Here is a 23,212-nt window from a genome sequence, read left to right as displayed (position 1 = left end):
TGATTCACTGCTCCTTCTCTTCATTCACTCTCTACCTCGCTGCACAACAGCTAAAGCAACAGCATCCTGCAGCTGATTACTGACAGAGCAGCTCTGTCCTCCAATATGGCCGGACCTTTTGCACATGACAGTGTGGCAGAGTAAATTAGCAGTGTTGCCGCCTTGAACAGACAGTGGCTACCTTTACATGCAGTCAAATAACCTTATCAGAACCGGAATATTAGCAATTACCCGGTTGCGCACCGCCATGTAAACACCAATGACCCTTTTTGACAGTGCTTAAAAACCCGAATATTACCCCTGGGTTACTCCTTTTCTAACCCGAAAATCGGGTCATGTATACGACTATTGGGATATCTGTGGGATTTCTCTTCTGGCAGCCTGATTTTTTTCTTTGCAGGGAACGTGATGCTGCGTCGCTCATAGCATTGTGTATGAATAAGTTGCTTGGCAATCGGCCATAGCATCCGTTAAAGTGCTCAAGGCACCAAAACCTTATTTTCGTTTTTATTTTTAATGAACATTGAAAGGCATATTTCCTGCATAGATATGTGCTCGAATGTTGACATATTTACCCTTTTTCTGTCGCAAACTGGAGAAAAGGAAAAAGTGACGTGAAACACACACACCCTCCCGGGACTGCGCAGTGTTTTCGTATTGTTGTGGTGTACTTTTTGTTGATCTTCTGTTGCTACGTACATGGCATATGTGGCAGGCTTTTGCTTGAACGCTCAAGCAGACGGCGTAAGCGTGTTCATTTTCAAAAGACGCCATTCGCCGCGTCGGATTCTTTGATACCGGCACATTTTTGAAGCCAGTTGTTTCGCTACTGCGCCTCAGATAAAGGACCTTTTGGGACTGAATGTGTGTTACCGGAGAGAGCTTCTACCATCAGCTGTCCCGTCTATCTGTCCTCAAGTCAGACCGGGATCTGCGAGTGAAAACACAATAGAAGAAGTTCAACCATGGAAAAACTTGCCAAGGTGGCAGTAAGTAAATCCACATTGTTTCAACTACACCTACACTATTCCACGAATTTTAGAATAAAATAGCCGATCATGCCAGATTTCAAGGCTCGCTAAACGGGGACTGCTGCTCACTCGTCTTGTATCTTGCAGTCTGCAGAGACCTGACAGTGTCAATCACTGCCCGTCGAATGACAAACCTGCTGTTTTATGTGTGTGATAGCAGATGTTCAATGAACTGCAGAGCCAGTTCTGGCTTCCGAAACTGATAGACAGTGCTTATTTTGTAAATGTTAAAAAACCAATGTATACATGTATGTAGTAACAATGTACACTACATGAATAACTCCTTGTCGCAACACAATATCAGTGAATGTTATGTCTCTCAAAATGGAGCATTATTATCTTTTGTACATGCAGACTTTTTTCATACAGCTCTTGTGTAAGATTGTGCAGGTGTGACTATTGTTGTGGCCGGCGGTGCATCCGTGTCTGACTTATCTGCGTGGGTGGGTGAGCCATGCAGCGGTAAGAAGCGGTAGTAACGCAGGACTGATATCTATTTGTGGTGGGCGGTTGCTGGGGGTGTGTAGATGTCATCATTGCATAATTTGCATAATCTGTCATGACGCATGTGCATGCAGGGCTAAAATAAAACATGAAACGTGAGCATCAAAAAATGAACGGGCCGCAAATGCCCCTTGGGCCATACTTTGGACACGCCTTGTTCAAGTATTTCATAGGAAGGAGAAGTGTTACCAAACGACGCAAGAGCGTCTTCATGATCGGTCTTCTTAACACCATCGCTATTACGACTCCCACACCGCCGCACATTGCGGCACAAATGCTTTGCCTTTTGTGACCGCTTGTATTTAATCATGACGAAGAAGAAACACTTCCTGTCTCACTTTTAACGCACCTGACGCGGGAATTCGGAGCGGCGTTATGACACATACCAAACCAAAACCATTCGTGGCAGCTTAAATTTAACAGTGAAAAAAATGAATGTACGGAAAACACTGCAGTGTACAATCCTGCAGCTGAATGTGTTATGGAAAAAAGCACCCTTAATTAGCTTGGCCCTCTTCCTTGCTGAGCACACTCGATTCTCAGTCAAGCACTGCTACTCTGCGCAAACAACAGAAAAGGTCTCCAGAATGTCATTAAAGCACATCAAATTTAGATCTTGGGCCCCTTCAACAGATTTAGAGAGCTGTCCTAACTGGCAGCCATCAGCTATCAATCAGTCTGTACGGTTATAAATAGCAGATGTATTAATAGAAATGTTGACAGAACACACTCAAGTGCTCCCTTTAGTGAACTCTTTTGAAAATAGTGAGACAACACAAACCAGAAGGTCTTTTTTAGCGTTGGTTTAGAACAGGTGTGTCCAAAGTGCAGTCCGGGGGCCATTTGCGGTCTGTGGCTGTTTTTTATTGTCCTGCAGTACAATCTAAAAATCTAATTTAACAAGAAAACTAAAAAAAATAACAGCAAAAATGGGAAAATCAGGGAAAATCATCAGTAATTTTACAGGAATAAAAAAATGTGTAATCTAATGACAAACATTTGTCATTTTATGAGTAAAAATAGCGTAATTTTAGTAGCACAAGTCTAAAATATTGAAGAAAAAAAAGATGTTATTTTTTTCTAAGTTGTAGCAATATGAGAGACAAACACAGCAACAAATAAAGTTGTAATTTTTGGAAAATTAGGTTAATGTTAATGTTACGAAAATAATGTTACAAGAAAAAAAGTCATAATTCTGAGAAGAAAAATTACAAGAAGAAAATTGAAATAGGTAGAAAATTTAAAAAAAAAACCATAAACCAACAGCATAAATAGGAAAAAAAAACAGCAGTAATTTTACAAGAATAAAGTCAAAATATTAAGTGGAAAAAAGTTGCGATTTTGCAAAAATAAACTTGTAAAATTCCGAGAAAAAAATTCATTTTAGTAGCATAGACTTGAAATATTAAAGAAAAGATAATATTTTTGAAAACGTGTTAATATGATAAACAGACAAAACAAAATAAAGTTGCAATTTTTGGAAAATTAGGTTGGGGAAAAGCTATACTATTATGGGAATAATGTTATACTATTATGAAAAGAAAATGTACGAAGATTTTTTAAGAAGAAAGTTGAAATATTTGGGGGGAAAAAAGAAACAGCAGCAACAAAAATGGGGGAAAAAAAAGAGCAAAGACCCAAGTTCACACTAACGATATGCTTTTTCACCTGTATCACAAAGCTGAGATGCAGTTTTTTCTTGAAATATACTACTCACAAAAAGTTAAGGATACACACAACTGTTATGTCAGAGAACAGCACGTTATGCGTTAAGTATTGAACATCTTGGACATCTGCATTCGAAATCAGAGAAGCTCAAATTAAGTTCACCTGTAAAGGTTATAGAGTAGTACATTTTAGGGTCATAATGAAATGTATCTAAAATATCCCTAACTTCTTGTGAGTAGTATACATATCAAAAAATTCTTATCATATCGACATGTGTTGCCCCCGGTGGAAAAAGTTTGGACACCCGTGGTTTAGAAGGTCTACAGGAGAGCAAGAAGGTTGGGTTTCTCTTAAATTCCTGTTCCGGAAAGCCACATACACACACGCACACACAAATTGGGCCCGTCATGAAATGATAAGAAAAAAGGCCTCTCAATGAAACCCCCCTGCCCCACAACCTTATCCAATGCAAGTGGAAAGGAAAACGTAGCTCTCTTTGACCTCATGGTAATTTATTCACAAATTGCTTAAGACAGAAGCAACAGAACCAGTGTTGGAATACTGGTCATGAGGTAACTGCTCAGCCAGAATAAATGCTGCTGATGAGTTCATTGTAAACATGCATGCAGTGGTACATGAAGGTGCCGGATGCTGACCACTCACGACACTTCAAATGCAGCTAGTTTCCTGCCTTTTTTGCCTGCCTCCCGAAGGCTTTAATGCTCGTCGCGGTGAGAACTTAAACTTACTCATACTTGTCGCATTTGCTTCCACGCAGACAATGCCACAGCCGCAGTCGCTTACATTCCACCTCCATCTGTTGTTGCGTCATCTGAGATTTACTGCAGTGAAATTCATTACATAGCTGGTCTCATTTGCATGTTGCTCAGTTTTTGTAAAGAGACAACCAAGCACAAACAAATAAGTCTTGTTGCCATGGCCCACTGACTTCCGGACAGGGGGTTTCCATCACAGGTTGCTGCCCAGCATATGACTTTTGGATGCGGTTTTGGGAGTCCTTATAACTTTTCTGGCAAGGCAAACTTAACTTGACTGCTTTTCTCACTGCTTTGCAGAATTGGGGATTGTGAATTAGTAGAAAATAAACCCAACTTGCTCAAATTAAAACAAATATTCAACATATAAACACGTTTTACTCCCTTTTACAGAGAACCTTAGGAAGTGGGATGTTGCTGTGGGTGCTTTTATACAGTACCCCGGCATCCCGCAATCAGATAATGAGATAATCCCTCGCAACTTTGTACTTTGCGGCTTCACTCTATCATGGTTTTTCAAAAATGTATTATTTAATGAATCATGCTGTTCCTTGGTTGAACACGGCCTATTATTACTTTTTTTAAAAGTGCATATTTAAGCAAATTGTATGCATTTTTTTGGGCCTAAATTAAGCATTTTCATGCATAAACACGGCTAAATTAACTAAAATGCAAATATAAGGCATTCGCAGGACACATGCAGAAGATGTTGCAGTGATATAGAGATTTCTACACTGGTCACTAGGTGTCAGTAATGTTACTGTAATGTTCGGTGAGACACACAAGCGCTAGACGGAACAGGTTTTTATTGCAGGTTTGAATCATCTCACAGCACGCACAAGAATCCCTAATAAAAATCCCTAATGAAAACCCGAGCCTGAGTGGCAGTAATCCTCGCCAAACTGAAACTCAACTCTGAACCCCCAACATCACCACCGCTCAGCTCTCTTATCAGAACACATTTACGGCAGCACACACTCGCATGAGTCTTATTTATGTATTAAATAACTTATTTTCTGTTATTATGTCTACTGAGTCTACTAATGTAAAGGTGACCATAGGGGTGTTATTTTTTTGTCTAGAGGGCCCGAATAATCTTAAAAATCATATTTAGATGGTCATAAAAAGGTTTTTCTTGCTCTAAGTATGAAAATATTCCATTTTTAAATAAGGAATCCTACTTCACAGAAATTCACTTATCACGGTCAAGTCTGGAACTAATTAGCTGCGATAAACATACCATAAATATTACTGTATAAAGTTTTTTGAGGTTGCATTCACAATATAAAATGACATACTGCCGACAATAACAATAAAATCTCAATACAAATGAAATAATCCTTGCACGTTAAACATACAATAAATAACCATGCAGTCTCGTGTGAGTAAGCAATCACAATATTTTACATCAGCGTATCTATTTGTCCCACTCCTTTTTGTGTACAAGGTAGGAATTAATCCCATGCTCATTTTGTTGAAAAGCAGTCCTGAAAAAACATATTTGAAGGAGATATACAGTAGTGCTGTAGTTAGATTTTTCTACTGTAGTGAAAAAGACACCGATGGGTTTGGCTTTATACAAAAAGTGACATTTCTCCCTTGATTGTCCTCTATAATATTACCTCAAATTGGAAAAACACATCAGTTTGTAACGGAAAAACACATTGGCTCAAGAGTAAGCTAACCAAAATGTAGGTAAGCACTCATCCTTCAAAGCTAGTGCCGCATCAAGGGCAGCCAAGAATCACAGTAGAACTGAATCCTCAGTGACAACGCGGTGGGAGTTGGAGAGGTGTTTTGGGAGGATTGTCTGGAGCTGCAGGGGGATGCCGCTGTGATAACGCCTTGTGTGGGGACGCCCCACATCCCTTTCATATCAGCAGCTCATGCTGCACAACAGCCAGAGGGGTGGGGGTGGTTTGCAGATCAAAGCGAGATGGAAATCCAAATAGAAACCCATGCAAGTGCATGAAACACATTTAGAGAGAACCTCTGAATCACCCCCCTTTTTTTTTTCCTTGCCAGCATGAGACGGCTGAGTCAGTTTATGGGTTCTGCTTGTCGGGGGGAAGTGTGTGAGACAACTGGAGCACAAAGGATTTTAAGGAGACACGTACACAAACACAGCTGAGTGAGCTTAGTGCGTGTGCTTCCCTGGAGCTTTGTGTGTTTTGTGTGGAGAAAGGTGCACAAGGCGAGTATCTGACAGAACTCTGACATGTACGCAGTGGATAAAGTTATCTTTGGGTGTCTGTTTGTGTACTGTATGTCCATTATTGTTGTTTCTAGAGGTCTCGGGGGGGGGGGGTCATAGTGTACAATATGTACATTAGGGTTGCATGTAGAGGGCAAGGTCAGATGGAGAGCTGCTGTCACATCACATCATTACCTGAGCTCATCGCCTCCATCATTTAACTTTATGCCCTCTCTTGCTGAGGGAGGGGGGAGGCGTCAGGTAGCGTGGCGCCTCAGCCATCAGGCATGCAGACCACCACATCATTGGCCCGCGGGTTACCCTGGGAGGGACTCTTGCTCTTTACTGACCTATTGCACAAGTAAATGTTACAGGGGGTGGTTTGGGAGGGGAGGCAGAAGGGGGCCTACTCGTTGACATTCCAGTTGGTTTGAATGGAAATGTGGCAAAAGACTGCACCCATGGGTGCTGTCCTATAGCTGGTGATGAGTGTGCCGTTCCAAATGGCAGGCAGAGTGAGCTGTCAAACCCCTTGCCAAAAAGCCCTCACAGCCAAAAAGTAACACATGACTGAGGGGAAAAAACAGCAATGCTCATCTGTTGTGTTACACATTTTAGCCAGTGGAGAGAAAGGTGTTGAGAAGCTCACGGCTGTCAATAATGACACACTAAATCAGAGTCATCCAAAGTGTGTCCCGAGAACCACTTGTAGCCCACAGCTCATTTTTAGTGACCCTTGAATCATTCTAAAAAATACAATTACTGCAAAAAAAACCAAACAAATATGGAGAAAACATAAAAAAATGGCATGTTGATGCTAATAACACAAAGCTGTTTTTTTTAAAAATACATTATAAGTTCTTAGCAAATTATTGGTTTTACCTTTTTTACATAAAGAATATACACTCTGTAATACACTCATTTATCACGGTCATTTGCTTCCAGACTCGACCATGACAAGTGAATTCCCACAAACTAAGGTTCATAAAGTGAATATTTTCATAGTTAGAGCATAGAAAACCTGTTTACGACCTTCTAAATATGGTTTTGAACATTATTGGTGCCCTTTAGACATGAAATAACGCCCCACAGTCACCTTTGCACTTGTATTACCCAATATAGTAGATATAATAAAAGAAAATAAACCATTTAAGAAATTAATAAGACTAGTAAACGTATGTTGCTGTGAATGTGTTTTGGTGGAAGTGACGTCGGGGGGTTCAGAGTTGAGTTTTACCTTGGTGTGGGTTACGGCCATAACAGTAGCTCATGCTAGGGATTATTGTGCCTGCTGTGTAATAATTCAAACCTGCAATAAAAGCCTGTTGTTCCGGTGATCAAGTCTGGTGCTTGTGTGTTTCACTGAACATTACAGTAACATTACCGGCACCTAGTGACAATTGTAGAATACTACATATCATCCCAGCATCTTTGAATGCGTCCTCTGAATGCCTTCTTCTAGCCATTTTTATGCTTGAAAATGCTTAATTTAGGCAGAAAAGAAGTCAAATTTGCTCACATATGCGTATATTCGACTAATAATAGATCATATTCAACCACAATACAGCATGATTTATGAACATATTTTTGAAAGCAAAATAAACGAGTAAAATAGAGTGAAGCACAACAAAATTCGAAGCACAAAGTGGCGAGGGTCAACTGTATAGCAACATTTCTTTCTTCAGTTTTGCTGAATTTATGGTTATTTTTAGTTCAAAGGATAATGAATAGGTCAAAAGTGTCCAAGCATATTTGGAATCGAGGCCAGCATACAGAAAAAAATCACCTTTTTGTTTATTAAAGGTGTTAAACCAATCCAATGTTTATTTTTAACCCTTTTTAACCCTTTTATGATTTTTCTTGACAGTCTGGGCCTATTCCTTCTTCATAATGTTCTAATGTGGGTCAATAAAAAAGAAGCTGTAAGGCTGCAAGTGGCCCCAAGTGGCCCCCATGCCGGACTTTGCCTCAGAAGTGTGGAGTTCTTTTTTTTTTTTTTGCCAAATTAAGGACACCGGTGAGTGTAAGAGTGTAGCACTGAAGAACTGAACCAGAAGTTGAACCTTTTGTGACATGGAAAAGCTACATCAGACTCATAAAATTAAGTAAAGATTACATACACCAATGAATTTTACCAAGATGATGTTGAATGTATAAATACGTCAACAGCACATACTGTTCTTATGCTGCCATTTGACTAACATACTTTTTTAATCCAGCAACACCTATAATTCACCACTAGGTGATGGTATGGTTTTGCAAAGACCTTCCTGTTCCCTCTGCAGCTTTTGTCTTCAGAGTAAGTAGTTTTACTTTATTATAGTTTTGCAGTTTGGCAGGTACTAATGTGGAAATGTTACTTTACAGCTTAAATCTGGAATGAATTAATTAATATTACATTATTTCCAATATCAGATTTTTTTTTAAATGACAACATCCTGTAGGTCAACTAGCATCCACAGACCTCATTCTTAATTATGCTGATGTACACTTGTGTGTTGGAATATATGATAAAAATAACTGCTGTCCAGAGGGATCTGTTCTGGTTGTCTACAATCATGCAAAGATAGCAAGATAGATAAATAGCTAGTATACTGTAATTAATCCTATTAACAGAAGCTGTAATGTTGATTAATCCCTGAATATGGTTCCCATTAATAAAGTAGGTTTAAAGTAGGAATTACTGAAAGAGCTTTTTTTCTTTAAGTTCCTTTGTCACAGAGTTACGTGCATTGATTAAGGATGCAAGGGTCATGTACACTGCACAGATAATAAATGATCATAGTTCACCCACCTATAGTTGACACCACAGTTCCAACAAAGTAAAAAGCCCCTGTAAAATCCCATCGTGGCCTCAGGGCATCAGCCCGGATCCCGGCGGCGATGGCTGCCTCGTACTCCCGCAGGAAAGAGTTGAGCTCCCGCAGGCTGATGTTGAAGGTCTCGCTGAAGTTGCGGAGCGTCCCGTTCCAGCGGCCGTGGGCCCTTAGCTCGGAGGGCCTCTCTATGGCCGAGAAGACCGCAGCGCCGCACAGCAGGTACAAGATGATGAGGAGGGCGAGCAGCACGAAGCGGCCGTTGTCCTCGTTCAAGTGCAGGGAGCGACAGCCTTGCAGACGCGGGCCAGTCATCATCCAAATTTCAGCACCACTCGCGCATCGGACAGCGACAAGCTTCTCGTCGGAGACGGCATGAAAACCAGCGTGGGGGCGCTTTAGTCAAAGTCACTGGCACCGCAGTGAGTGCATTTCCCCGGGATGCCTCTCCTTTAAGTACCCCCCCCAGTACCCCGTCCCATGGTGGAGTGGACATCAAAGAGGCTCCACTTGTGGAAATCCACCAGTTTGCACGGACCCTCCGAGGAAGAATTCAGGAGACTGGACGCTGGCGCATGGTGTCATGATCAACCCGAGTGCAAAAACTGAAGCTGTCAGTGCTGCTACCCTTTGTGTGTGCCTTGCACCAAAAAATGTTTCACACAGTCTCGTCCATCCTTTTGCGTGAGGATGCGAGGGAGCTGCAGCCTGCACACTGGCTCTGTCGCGCGCAAATTACGAGCTTACTCCACGATACTATCTCTCCACTAGAGATAACACGGGTCCATACGCGCACTCGCACACAGACGTTGCTTTATAAGATTAGCTGTTTTAAAGTTACGAAGGAACCTAGAAGCTACAAGGAACGTGGAATACTATATGTGTAGTTCTCTTGGTCTAATGTGTGAGCAATGTGTTAATAGTTTTCAAGGAGAAAAGAAGGGAGAAACACTTGGAGATGAAACAGAGAACTTGCAGAACACGGTATTAAGCATTAAGTCATGCAGATGACGGTTGGTTGCCTTCAAAACACAGAATGGTAAATGTAAATTACTCTGGAGTTGTTTATCCTCCAATTAATGTTTTAAATCGGCTCATTAATGAGCATAAAGGGGTCTTTATAGGCGGATTTATTTCATATTTTGCAACCTTGTCGCTATTGTGGAATAGTGTTTAGAAGACATTATGTAAACAAAGCATGACTTACTCTGTTCTGTGGCAACTTTGATGTACAGTAGTGGTCGTTCTTGTCTTGTTTTTTTCTTGTGTAACAGCCGGTACTATTCCACCGGTGGAATAGCATTCTTTTTGAAAATGTGTTTATACCGTACTTTCAAGCCAAATGCTTCTTGTAAAGGTGTTCCTTCAAAGCAGTCATCAGTGAAATGAACACTGAAAAAAAAAAAGAACTTGAACTGCGCTCTGTGTTCTCTGCACTTGCTTCGTCCATTTTTGTCTTAAACCTTCCTCTTTTGGAAAATTAAAAAAGCTTACAGTCTCACTCGGATACTGTAAACGTCCAGCAATAACGAAGCGTTTGTTTACTCTGCTTTAGCTGAGAGGTGAGACATCACTTCCGGAAACGAGACTGAACAGCAAGACTTAGTTCGTCATGGCTGGCGCCATGAACTATGAATGTAATTTTTTTTACCGTTTGCTTTCAAAAAACGAACAATGTAGACCATAATTACAAACACTCTAATATATTTAAGCAAAGTTGATGAATCATGTCAGGGACCCTTTAAGTGAACAAGACAGGAGCGAGTGCTTTTTGTCCTACGCTCTTATTTTAGCAATGTGTACTTCCTGCCGGGTGGAAGAGGCAGCCGCTTCACACCTGGTGGCAGCGCAGCTGTTGCCATTTACCATTAGTGGCGGTTAAAGGACCAGCGTCGTCAGACGTACGGCGCTGGTTCATTGTCGTTGTTCAATGTTGCTGTTGCCACGGTTCCTACTATACCTCATCTCCTTACCGGAGCTGTCACGTAGATCAGTTTACTTACCTTGATTCTACTTTTTGTATTTGTTTTCCACAAAGCCTTTTCTCTGTTGCTTTTGTTTTGCTGCAATGAGTAACTGCACTTGCATTATTAAAAAACTCTTTATTTTTGCACGCCACTGCCTCATCTCTGCATACTGGGGGTCAAGCACTCGATAACCTCAACTCGTGCCTGACAGATCACGACAGTATGTTTATTATTGTGGCTGTAGTTGGTGTGCAACTGCCCTGCATCATACTGAAATTTAAATTCTGTCTACTGTCTGGAATTCATGTTGCAATTGAGGCAAATTAAAGTGCATACATGGCTGCAACCAGCAGAGGCACTGTTGATTCAGTCTTAACTCATTTACAGCCTGAAGAAGAACATGACTTAATAAGTTAATAAGTTTGTTCCATGACCCTCAGGATCTTTGAAGAAGTTTCAAATGACTGTCTTACTGCATCCAACCTCAGCAGCAACGGTGTGCTGCGAGAGTCCTTGCTTATGCAGCTCAATCCGGCCGCATTCAAAGAGAGAAAGCATTTTTGCCTTTGCCATCAAGAGATCATGACAGTGTGAATAACAAAATGACATTGAATCCAGGTTTATGTCAAGATTTTGGCTTGTAAAGGCTGTGGTCTTAAACTTTTGATCAGCGGATAGTGGACGGAGGACAGCGGACAGCCTATTTCACTTTAATGCTTGTTCTCAATAAATTGCTTACTCACAACATTTTTTGTCTCACTCCCATTTCTTCTTTTTGCATTTTGAAGCTCTACTTAGAACCGCCTTAAGATCCAACAGTGCAAAATGTAACTCCTTGCAATTTTTCAACTAGCCTTAAAATTTTGATCACAAGTGTATTTGTGTGAGTTGAGATGGAGTGGAGATTCTGACTAAATTAATGGTGACCCCGATCTGATGATCCATGAAAATGAGTCTGAAAATACTGACTATTGCTTTAATAAGTTCTAAGTGAATAGATTAGGTTATCTTTTTCAAGAAACGGTCACTTCCACATAGAAAGGAGCACTGAGGTTCATGTGATGTACGATATGTTATGTGTTTTCTCTCAATGGGGAGCATTTACTGCAGGGAGGAAATCAAAGCCTCCAAGTGTATCAAACCCAATTTTGTTCCAAGCAGGCGTCCCTTTCATAAGGCGAGGACATCAGTGTTATGTCGGGTTGCATAATAGGTGGATGGATTGATTACACTTTCTAATCTAGTGAATTGGCTTACACAAAAATCAAAGCAGAATGCAAAAGAAGGACACCACAGTTGTCTGCACACTCTGTGTCTGTCAATTCAAATAATTGACTCCAAATATAAGAAAAGAAATTTCGTGAGCAATTGGGTTAGAAAGCTGCATCAGCAGAACAATTATCCACTTCTTTGATTGAGGTCGGTGCTTTTGTGGTACTCTTCACATGGCGGAGAGTGGATGAGCTAAGGATAAGGTCATAACACAACATTTACGACGACAGCATCCCCCTTTATGTGAATTTATATCCCGCCCACACTAATTTCTTCCCAGGGTCATGGGGAGGGGCTAATGTGCACTGAGTGGAAGGTCATTCCAGGATTTTATACATACACTCCAGCAAGAGGTTACGTCTCCACTCCAATTCAAGCTGAAAGAAATCCTGACAAAACAAAACAAATCAGACAAAAGGTGTTTGAAATGAGTTATTGTACCGTAAATTCCAATTAAAATTAAAGCCACTATTCAGTTTTTGTTTTTTTTTTGTCCTGTCCAGCCATTAGGGCAGATGGTATTGTTGATCTAAATGCCCTTGCGTGCTCAACAGATTTGCTCTGCCAAGGAAAAGTGTGAGATACACTTGCCCCGTTATACAGAATTTATTTGGCTTTGATGTTTTGTTGTTATGCAAATTAGGAGCAGTCGGACCAGAGCAGGAGGGGATAGAGAAGAAGAGAAAAGAAAACAGAGAGGGAGTGCGGGGATAAGAAGGCCACTATTCAGTTAACCACTGAGTCACCTATAGTCGCTGAGTGCGTGCTCTACAAAAGAAAATCATAAAAGTTTTCTAATGAATGTTCCCCCTGTGCATGTGTGGGTTTTCTCCGGGTACTCCGATTTCCTCCCACATTTCAAAAAATGCTTGTTAGGTTAATTGCCAACTCTAAATTGTCCATTGGTATGAATGTGAGTGTGAATGAGTATGAGTGTGAGTGTGCCCTGCTATTGGCTGGCGACCAGTCCAGGGTGTACCTCGCCTCTTGCCCGAAGTCAGCTGGGATAGGCTCCAGCATAACTCCGCGACCCTAATGAGGATAAGCAGTATACAAAATGGATGGATGGATGTTATGAAAGAACTGTTATACAACCTCAGGTCAAGTTGACTTTTTCTTTAGTGTAATTGGAGTTCACAAAAAGATTAATTCTTCAATTCAATGCCTTCCTTTTGGGGGTCGCAAAAACCCCCATAAGAGAGCTACTTTCCTGTTCACTTCAAATCATTATTCAATTTTAAAAAATGATTTCCTTGTAAATATATAAATGCCCCGTCTCGTCTATAATACAAAGTATATAAGGTGTTAAGCTTATGGAAATAAGCTGTCATATTATGAAATGTAACGTGCCGTGTAATTTAATTGACTGGTGACCAGTCTAGGGTGTACACTGCCTCTAGCCCCAAGTCAGCCCAAAAAATGTGGTAGAACAAATGAATTATACACGTGGCATAGCTATAGTGCAAACATGTTCATAGATAGCTTTTGCAAGACAAATTGACCGCAAAGTATAAAAGGCATAACTAAGGTAACTACAGTTGTTTTATATGAATGCTAAAAAACCTAAACGCTCATCGAGATGACAAAGTTTTGCTAATCTTTCTGTTTTAAAACATTATGCTTTTGAAGCTTTTGCTTTCAAATGTCTGTGACGTCAGTGAACAGAACTGTTTACTTTTTCAATAGTTCACAGTTTAGTCAGGCACATACAGCAGACAAAGCTCATGAAAAGAAATTGTTATTGAATTTAAATTGGCTTAGTAAAGCAGCTGAAAGGTCTGTTCATTGCGCATCGACGCAAGTGTCAATAGTGGAAGCCACTTGCAAGTCACGTAATTCCACGAGTGCCAAGCACAGCAGCTGTTTCAGTGATGTAAACAGCGCAAACACTCGAGCCATCTTTCCACACACTTAACTCTCCCTATTACAGGTGATACAGAGGACATGTGGGCTAGACAGAGGAGAGGCCATCCTTCAGAATGCAGCAGTGAGCACTGCTGCGCTGAATAATGATGAGGAGACAAGGGAGGACACACATGCACTTACGCTGAAAAACGAAGCAACCGAGTGAGTGAGGGATTTCCTTTCACCCTGCCGAGCGAGAGCGGCCTCGCTGTCATTTAGAACATATGGTGGAACCGATCCTTTGTCATGCTCAGAGCGCTCCGTGGGGCCCGTTTAATGACGGAATGGGATCTGATGAGTTCCATAAAGTTCTCGCTTGTAAGGTTAGGACAAAACGCTTGCCATGTTGCATTAAAAGAAATGAAGGTTTATTGATTTAAATCTGGCTTGACAAGGCCAATTTAGCCAGCACAGCCCACTGAGTTTCACGAAGAAGCCTTCATGAAACTCATTTGTCACAGAGGCTTTCGAGTAAATGAGGTGCCTGAAAGAGTCAAAGGTTAGAAAAGCATGTCAAATAATCAGCATCTTGCTTTAGGGGAATTTAAAACGGTTCATAAAGTGAAATTGCACTATCAAACACAATGTAAAAAATTAAAAAAAACTCCTTGACCATGAAAATCTGCAGTTTAGTTTTACGCTGCTTTGAACTGAAAACATTGATCCAGCCTGCCTTGCCTCAGTGTTACACGCTGCTGTTGCTTATGGTGTGAGGTATATCTTTTTTGCCATACTTACTACAAATTAAGCATCATTTGAAAGTCCACAGCCTACCTGAAACACTCCTGAACAAAATAGTACAGTAATCCCTCAAATTTTGTGGCTTTACACATTAGTTTTTCAAAAATATATAAACTAATTCATCATGCTGTTTCGTGACTTAATATTTTGTCTACTCCATTCGGTAATATGAGTGTAAAGGTGACTATAGGGGTGTTATTTTATGTCTAGAGGGCTCTAATAATGTTAAAAAAACGCATTTAGAAGATCATAAGCAGGTTTTCTATGCTCTACCTGTGAAAATGTTTGATTTATAAATAAGGAATGCTGCTTCGTGGAAATTCACTTATCATGGTCGGGTCTGGAACCGATTAACCGAGATAAATTAAGGATGACAGTTCACATTTTGTGGCAATGGATTGTAACCAGATTGTCAGGAGAGCATCAAAATACAAAAATAAGAAACTGGAGCAAGAAACAAAAAAGAATGTTTTGAAAACTATTTAAACTCCTAAAGGCTGTTTTAAAACCATCTGCTTTAAGACCATAGTCAAAATCGGGCTTTCATGTAATTTTCGATCAGACATTCACACACTGATGGCAAAGGCAAAAAAGCTTTCTATCTTTGAACGCAGCAGGATTGTATAACTGTACAAGCTGCCGAGGTTGAATGGAGTAAAACAGTGATTTTAAATTTCTTAAAATATCCTGAGAGTTATGGGACCAAAAAGTCAAGCCAGCTTGTCCGTAAAGACAATTCTCGGGCCGATTCTCAACCCATGAAGACCCTGGCTGTGTTTCATTTGGCACACTTTCTTACTCACACTTTAATATGTACATATACTACACTGCATACTTAGTTTCTAAGGGTGCAAATTTTGACAATGTAGTGTTGTCCCAAATCAATTGTTGTCATTTCCTGTCCTTACTTGTAGTTAGTCCTTTCTCTTCTGCAACGCAGCCAAGATGGCGACATCTGAGGGTAGTCACTCACCATTTGGGGTGTGTTGAGGGCAACATCTGGACATTGACCGCGCATTGCATTTTGCCATACTTCTTGTGCGAACACACATATGCACTCAGAACCCTAAGTGTGAGTACCAAAGTGTGCAAATTGAACACAGCCCCTGACTGATGTTGACTGCAGCTCAATGAGACGGCATCTGTGAGAAAAGGGCTTCATGATGGAGCTTGAGGTTGTGCAGTGGTTCAACTGGCTGTCTGTTGTGATGGTTTAGTCTTTCAAAAGGAAAACAATTTTTTTTTGACATTCAAAATGTGATGCATGTCAATTTTATAGTCATTGTTACCAAGCAGGCACATCACTTCTGTGACAAACGTGTCAAAGGCGGACCCTAGAGCAGAGGAATGAGTCAGAGAGACTAATGGAAGTTTAATAGCCTTTAATACAAAAATGATACAGCCAAAGACACATCTCAGAACACTCAACTATCAAAAAGGAAATGAAGAAAAGACAGGAACGTGACGGAACAATTTCCAAGGTAATGTTTTTTTATTCTTGTAAAATTTGTTCTTTTTTGTTAGTGTATGGAAGTATTGGCAAGGCAGTACACAATATGTTTTGGGAGGTTTGGTTACTATAGAGAAACCAAATGTGCAATTTGTCTCTTGAGCTGTCACTTCAAATGCAACACACAGATCTTTTTCTTTTTGGATGGTGTGCCTTTGGAATGTGCAGCAATTCCTTCCTCTTTAAACACCTGTGTGGTGAGAGTCGAGAGTTGGGAAGTGTGTGGATGTTGGCGTGGATGTAAAGTCCTGCAGTGTTCTCCGCTGTTAATAAAGCGATTAAAGTGCATCGCCAACCAGAGTCTCTCCTTCCCCACAACAAGGGGCATTACAGTATTGACCAGTGCACATTGTCTCACACCAGGAAATAAATGGTGTTACTGTCTGCAACAAGCTCCAAAGAAGACTGCTTTTTTTTATGTGGAACAACTGACAAATTGTGTGGATCTTGTGAATGATTGTGACTGAGTTACGACGCAGTAATTAAAGTCTACACACGACGGCTTCATTGATTAAAAAAACGAAACTTTTTCGTGCATGAAGCTTCTGCTTGAGTCGGTATTTTGGCCGCTATATGCGGTCAGATATTGACCAAGGGATACAAAATGGTTGGCCGCTGGCCGCATTAGACAGGCGACCGCTGTACACAGGGTTTATAACACGTAAATTTTCTGCGGGGGATTTTTCAGAGGCCGCTAGAGGCAGGTGGCCGTTATATACAGGTGGCCGCTAAGACAGGTTTGACTGTATAATAGTTTTTGATACTGGCTGTCATGATGTCTAGAGGAAAAAAAATTATTGTTGGCCCACTGAAGGACCAGGTACCAAATGCACCGCCTGCCACTGCTCCTAATATACATTCAATGTATTGATTCTCTCCATTTGCTTTTAAATGTTGACCTTTTCAGTGGAGGAGAAAGAAAAGAGCCAACATTCTAACAACCTGTCCTGTTTTTGTGTTGTAGTAACACTTTGTTCCTCAAGTGGTAACAGAGTGACTCATTGTGAAAGGAGCTGAGAATGTGCGACTGCAACGCTCATGGAGTTTGTCATCTCTTCTCTGGGAGCCTCTCACCCATCAGAAGAAAATAAAAATGAACGTTCCCTGGCATGTGTGGCAACTGCACAACGTAAGCAAGGTTTTGCGTTTATATTGAGTTACTCTTGAAGCTACTGTATACCTTAATGCAAAGTCACTTTCAGTCATTTTGTATTCAGTGTCCCTTGGTGACTGTGTGACCAGTGAAATCACGGAGGTGGACGTTGGATGGTTGTAGTTTGCTGCAGTGTTCCATCTTCCATCCACCTACCTTTTGTACAGCTCCCAAGGGAACAACGGGGGAAGCAGACATAAGCGTCTCAGGAGAATATCAGGAATAACTTACTTATTACTTTTTTCGTCAAGCACCAATTATGAATAGATATCTAACATAAGCAATATGTATTAACTTTGTAAAAGCAACGCTTTGCAGATTCGGGCAATAAATGCACAGAATAAAAGGTTAAATAAGGTGAAGATGTATCGCGAGACTCAGCTAATTTAAGGAAAAAAAGCTGATAAGACAAGTTGAGGACCCATGGCTGCATCAGTGGATGCTGTGAATTGCCTCAAGCAGCAAATGTCTCAGTCCAGCAGTTTTAAGTGGCACTGTGAAGGGACATGATGCACATCTTAACTGTGTGTTTCAATGCCTGTAAATGTTATATTAAACATCTTCATCAGCAAACATTTGTGGTTGAAGCAGTGCCATACATCAATTGGAAACTTTTATTAGATAGATTTATGATTATAGCTAATCATGGCTAGTTTTGGTTGAGAATGATAGAGAGGTATTCATTTTAACAATATGCTTAATAAGCAGAATGCCTTTTAAATATACCCCTTGCTCATCAGTGTATGCTCATGTACCTAATGTTTCTCCCAGTGAGTTCACTTTCATCACACTTGTTCTCTCCTTCAGAACGGGGCTTCGCCCGCGGGAAAAAAAGAAATCAATTGGAGCCTATAGTTTCTTCTTGTTGTGGTAGAGTTCCTATAAACCTCAACTCATTTAGCCCACTGAGACTTTCAGCCTTACAGTGAAGGAAAACTAACTTGTTCCAATGCATTTATCATGCCGACAGACGCCAATAGATTTCCTTTCTCTTTTGCTTTCATAGGCTGTATGTTTCCGCACAAGAAGTTTTTTCATTTAGATTCGCACACACGATAGCATCGGCTGCATTCTATCACACGCTCCACACACATAAGTCCCACTACCATAGGGCAAGAATTTCTAATAGCAAGAGTACTCATACTATACTATAGTTTGAGCAACCATTTTATAATATCTTCTCAAGGAAAATACCATAGAAATGAAACTTGAATATACTTTACAGTAGTCAGTGTACAGCTTGTAGAGCAGTGTAGATTTACTAGCCACTGAAAATGACTCAACACACAGCCATTATTGTCTAAATAGCTGGCAACACAAGTGAGTATGAAAATAATGAGTCTTGTCAACAGTCAAGGATGATGGCAGAAGTGTCATGGTCTGGGGCCGCCACCACTGGGGAGCTACAGTTCATTGATGGAAACATGAATTCATTGTGTGTTGCGTTGCCAGCTATTTAGACAATAATGGCTGTGTGTTGACGCTACTGTATACCTATAGCGGTACAGTGGTTATAAGTTATAGCCTGGTTTCATTTCTATAGTATTGTCCCTTGAGAATCATAAAATGTGAGGGGTGTACTTACTTTTAATATATACTACACATTCTTATGGAAAACCATTTTATGTATTCTGTTGTCAGAAGATACATTTGAATGGGGTAAACACACACATCTAACTTGTAAAGGAGAATGTTTCAGAAGCAAGCTTAAATGCTCCATAAACAAGCTTGTAAGGTGTGTAATCTAAATTTAGAAAATGACAACTAGTCAGCCTACCATCACAAACTGAATGTTCAGCAGATGTGGGAGGTCCTGAGGGAGTTGAACAGCATGTTATGTTGTTGTGCCATGGACACTGTGCCTTCATCAGCAGTTTGTGAAAGCGCTGCACTTGGTTGGGGTGGGGGTGTGGGTTGACAAATCTGACAGTGGGATCAATTCACTATATAATGTGTTACGAGTCACAGCATCGGTGCAAAAAATAAACTGAATCCAATACAAGAGCTGAATTTTAAAAAATCAGCATTTGCAAAGACATAGACAAGGTATGAAATGTAGTTTGCAGTGCTCTCATGTAGCTAAAGAAAGTAACCAAAATACTACATTGGAAACGGCTCTCAATGTATGCAAGGCAGTTCTAAACCACTGCAACCTACAGATTGATACATGCAAACCAGAAGGTGGCGCCAAATGACCTCTCCCTAAGTGACTCAAAGCTTTTCTTCCTGTCACACAGCAGCGACCTGGAGAGATGCAGCCATGACACTGAGACCTGCTGGAAAAAAGTGCCTTAAAGGTTGGAAAGTTAGCAAACAACAGAGAAGGAGTTATGATGCTGATGTTAAAATAATGGTGATCAATGAAGCCATCGTCATACGCCTGTCCAAAATATGATATTTATGATAATACGATTAGAAACTCACCAATGTGGAATAAAATCCACAACAAATTGTCGTAATTATCACAGCAAAATCAGCAGCAACGCACAACACAGGGAAGTGTGTTCTAAATGTCTAAGATTGCATGAGTTTGCATCCATTCTCCTTTTTACTATTACGGTCTCTCATTGTACGCTTGCTGCCCCTATTATTTTTTATACCCTATACTTTTCCTCCTCTGTTTTGTTTCCACAGAACTCCCTTCCCTGGCGACGGGTGATTTCACTGGGCACACCTGCGGTTGATAACTACTCTGCTACTAAGGCTCACTGCTGACAGCTGAATGTTGCTGGATTATTCCTCTGTGTCTCCCATGACACCAGCTTTGTGACTGCTCCTCACGTTTGGTGCTTTTTATCCACCTTCTCACGCTGCTATTTTTTTCTTTTTAGTTGTGAAGTACTCTTTTTCTCATTATGCCAGTGGATCCCGGCCCCCTCTCTCCGTACTATAGGAGTGCTTATTGTTATGGATTGCTTCATGGTATGCACTTTTGCCACATCGCTTTGTTTCTCTTTTTGGACTATAATACTACTGCTACAACAGAGTTTGCCAGTTAATCCTACATGCAAGAGATGTGTATTAATTGAGCAAAATTAAGTTACTTATGCGACGTTCCTTGCAAAATATCACCTTCAAGCACTTGTTGCATGTGGCTGAGTCTGCATTTTTGAGGTTAAGTACAACCAAACTTTTGAGCTATTGGCCTGAGCATTTTAGCTGGATGCTCATCACCAAAATTACAGGTGAAAAATGTACGCCTGGCATAAGACAGTCACAACCGTTGACTCCTGAATTAGGCGTCAATACCTCATTTTTGCCTCATTTCAGTGCTAAATAAATAGTTACTATTAATGTAGTGGCATGGCAATGAGGTACCAATACCTACTTAAGTTTTTGGTCTGGTTACTACCGTTTACGTGGGGCCAGTGATATTTTGGTACCCATTATTTATACCCACCCCGGCTCTCCAGCATTCAGTTGTGTTCTCTACGACAAAACCGCATCAGAAAGAAGCCATACATAAAAGAGTTTGGTGATGTATGTTTGCAGCAAAGCAGGGGGTTGAGATTGTGACTGATGTTGCGTTTGTCCCTATAGGACTTGATCCGATTATCGCGCCTCTTCTTCTCTAATGGTTTCTCTGTCTCCGTCCCTTCTCTAGGAAGGGGGGAAAGGAATCACCGTTATCAGCAGGATTGCCTTTATCCTCTACCACAAACTATTGTTTTATTACCAGTGGCATAGTGATGAGGGAGACAGATAACGGCGCTTTTTTGCCATTGTGAGGCACATGCAGATGTTCTTTCTGTGTGTTTTTTGTCTAAGGCTGCACTGTGGCAAAGACGCTGAACGAGGAAAGACACAGTGGTCACAGTGACGTTTTGGCCAACAGATGAGCCTGTATCTTTGGTGGCAGATGCCTGACGAATCCCAGAACATTGGAGTATCTGTGTGGACATGTGTTCATGTCCTTGTACAAGATAATTGGAACTCTTATCCATGCAGATAAGTATGAGTTTGAGGGCAGCCGTCATTTCACTTGGTTGCTTCCTCCTGTCACACGGTCATTACATGTTTGTTGTATCCTTCCTTATATAGCAAGAAAGTTGTTGTATTTGTAAATGGGGAAGATTCCTGCATTGTGTGGCATGAACTCCGACTTATTGTAATTAAAATCACGCTTTTCTAATCAAGGACTCGCACTGTGGATACATCAGTACGAGTACAGACAGCCCCCCTTCATCGGCGATTTACATACAGTTACAAAAGAAAGTGAATGCTGTTGTTTTTCCGCTTGTCTTCAAGTTGTAAGTTAACATCACCCAATTTACATGGTGAAAACATCCATCCATCCATTTTCTATACCGCTTCTTCCTCATTAGGGTCGCGGGGGCATGCTGGAGCCTATCCCAGCTGACTTCGAGCGACAGGCGGGGTACACCCTGGACTGGTCGCAGGGCACATATAGACAAACAACCATTCACACTCACATTCATACCTATGGACAATTTAGAGTCGCCAATTAACCTCACCTGCATGTTTTTGGAATGTGGGAGGAAGCCGGAGTACCCGGAGAAAACCCACGCGCACACAGGAGAACATGCAAACTCCACACAGAAATGCCCAAGGGAGAATCAAACCCTGGTCTTCCCGATCTCCAAGCTGTTACCGTGTTGGCCAACGTGCTAACCACTAGACCACCGTGTGGCCCTGGTGAAAACATACAAAAAAATAATAAATAACCGTAATTTTCATTGTATAAGCCGCTACTTTTTTCTCATGCTTTCAACTCTGGGGTTTGTACAGTGATGTGCCTAATATATGGCAAAAAACTACTGTACGTTCCCATGATGTTTAGAGTGCAGCTTCAGGAAGTAGCAACATCGACCAGTGAAGCGGAATGCAGTGATCTCTGACACATCTTAAGTACGTTTGATCAAGAGTAGAATTACTACAGCTTCTGTACGGACTAATCGGACCGCCAATTGTCCAATATCACCAACGGGTTTTGAAAGGCTGGACTGAATGAAGAGGAAAGCTCTTTCCTTCGAGACAACAAGGGGCAACAAAAGAGAGAGAGAGTCAAAGAGATTGTCAAAGTGAAGGAATTATGAGGTGGTTCAATTGGGATGCTTATCAAGACAACATGAGTGGTTTTAGTTCCCAGGAGGAGGAAGAGGAGGACAAGGATGAATAACTTTTCTGGTAGGCTACTGTTTAACTAGCCATATTATACTCGCTGTTCGGCACTGTTTGGAAAAAAACATTCATTTAATCAGAAGTTTGAAAAATATTTCATAAATCATTGTGTGTACTAAATATCCCACAAAGTGGACACCTGTGGCTTATAGACAGGTGCCGCCTATATACTGTATGTACAAATCTTTTTTTTCTACAGAAATTACATTATTTTCTGTATTAAAATGTTCTTGTCTGTAAAAGTTTACAGTTTTGCATGGACGTTGTCTGCTTCAGCTGCATGCTGGCAAGGAATGAAGACACTGACAATGAAAGTCTCCACTGCCTCTTACACTACCCAGCCCTCCCCTCCCTCGACTCCTCACCAGGGGGCACGCCGCACTATTTCAGAAACACTGTAATATGCCAAACACATACACCTATGTACTTTTTTAGGTAGTTGTAGTTAGTACATCTGCATAGGCTGCTAACATCTATTAAAAGTCTTCCTTTACAAAGTTAATAATCTGATTAAAATAAATAAATAAACCTGT

At 40.9% G+C, this 23,212-nt stretch overlaps 1 protein-coding gene and 1 long non-coding RNA gene across 2 annotated transcripts in view; one reads left to right on the top strand and one right to left on the bottom strand.

Moving 5' to 3' along the window:
* Window positions 1–9,687, bottom strand: part of kcnk12 (potassium channel, subfamily K, member 12) — a 40,975-nt gene extending 31,288 nt beyond the window's left edge. Inside the window, exon 1 of the mRNA XM_054799379.1 lies at window positions 8,968–9,687. Within this exon, the coding sequence (XP_054655354.1) occupies window positions 8,968–9,307 (340 nt within the window). The 5' untranslated portion in view covers window positions 9,308–9,687. The remainder of the gene's footprint in view (window positions 1–8,967) is intronic.
* LOC129194261 (uncharacterized) overlaps window positions 1–17,447 on the top strand; it is a 64,307-nt gene extending 46,860 nt beyond the window's left edge. The window contains exon 3 of the long non-coding RNA XR_008573731.1: window positions 17,349–17,447. This is a non-coding gene — a long non-coding RNA (uncharacterized LOC129194261). The remainder of the gene's footprint in view (window positions 1–17,348) is intronic.
* The last annotated feature ends 5,765 nt before the right edge of the window (window positions 17,448–23,212 follow it).

Source organism: Dunckerocampus dactyliophorus, chromosome 14 (assembly GCF_027744805.1).
Source record: "Dunckerocampus dactyliophorus isolate RoL2022-P2 chromosome 14, RoL_Ddac_1.1, whole genome shotgun sequence".
Lineage (NCBI taxonomy): Eukaryota > Metazoa > Chordata > Actinopteri > Syngnathiformes > Syngnathidae > Dunckerocampus > Dunckerocampus dactyliophorus.
This window is presented reverse-complemented; position numbering and strand designations above follow the sequence as displayed.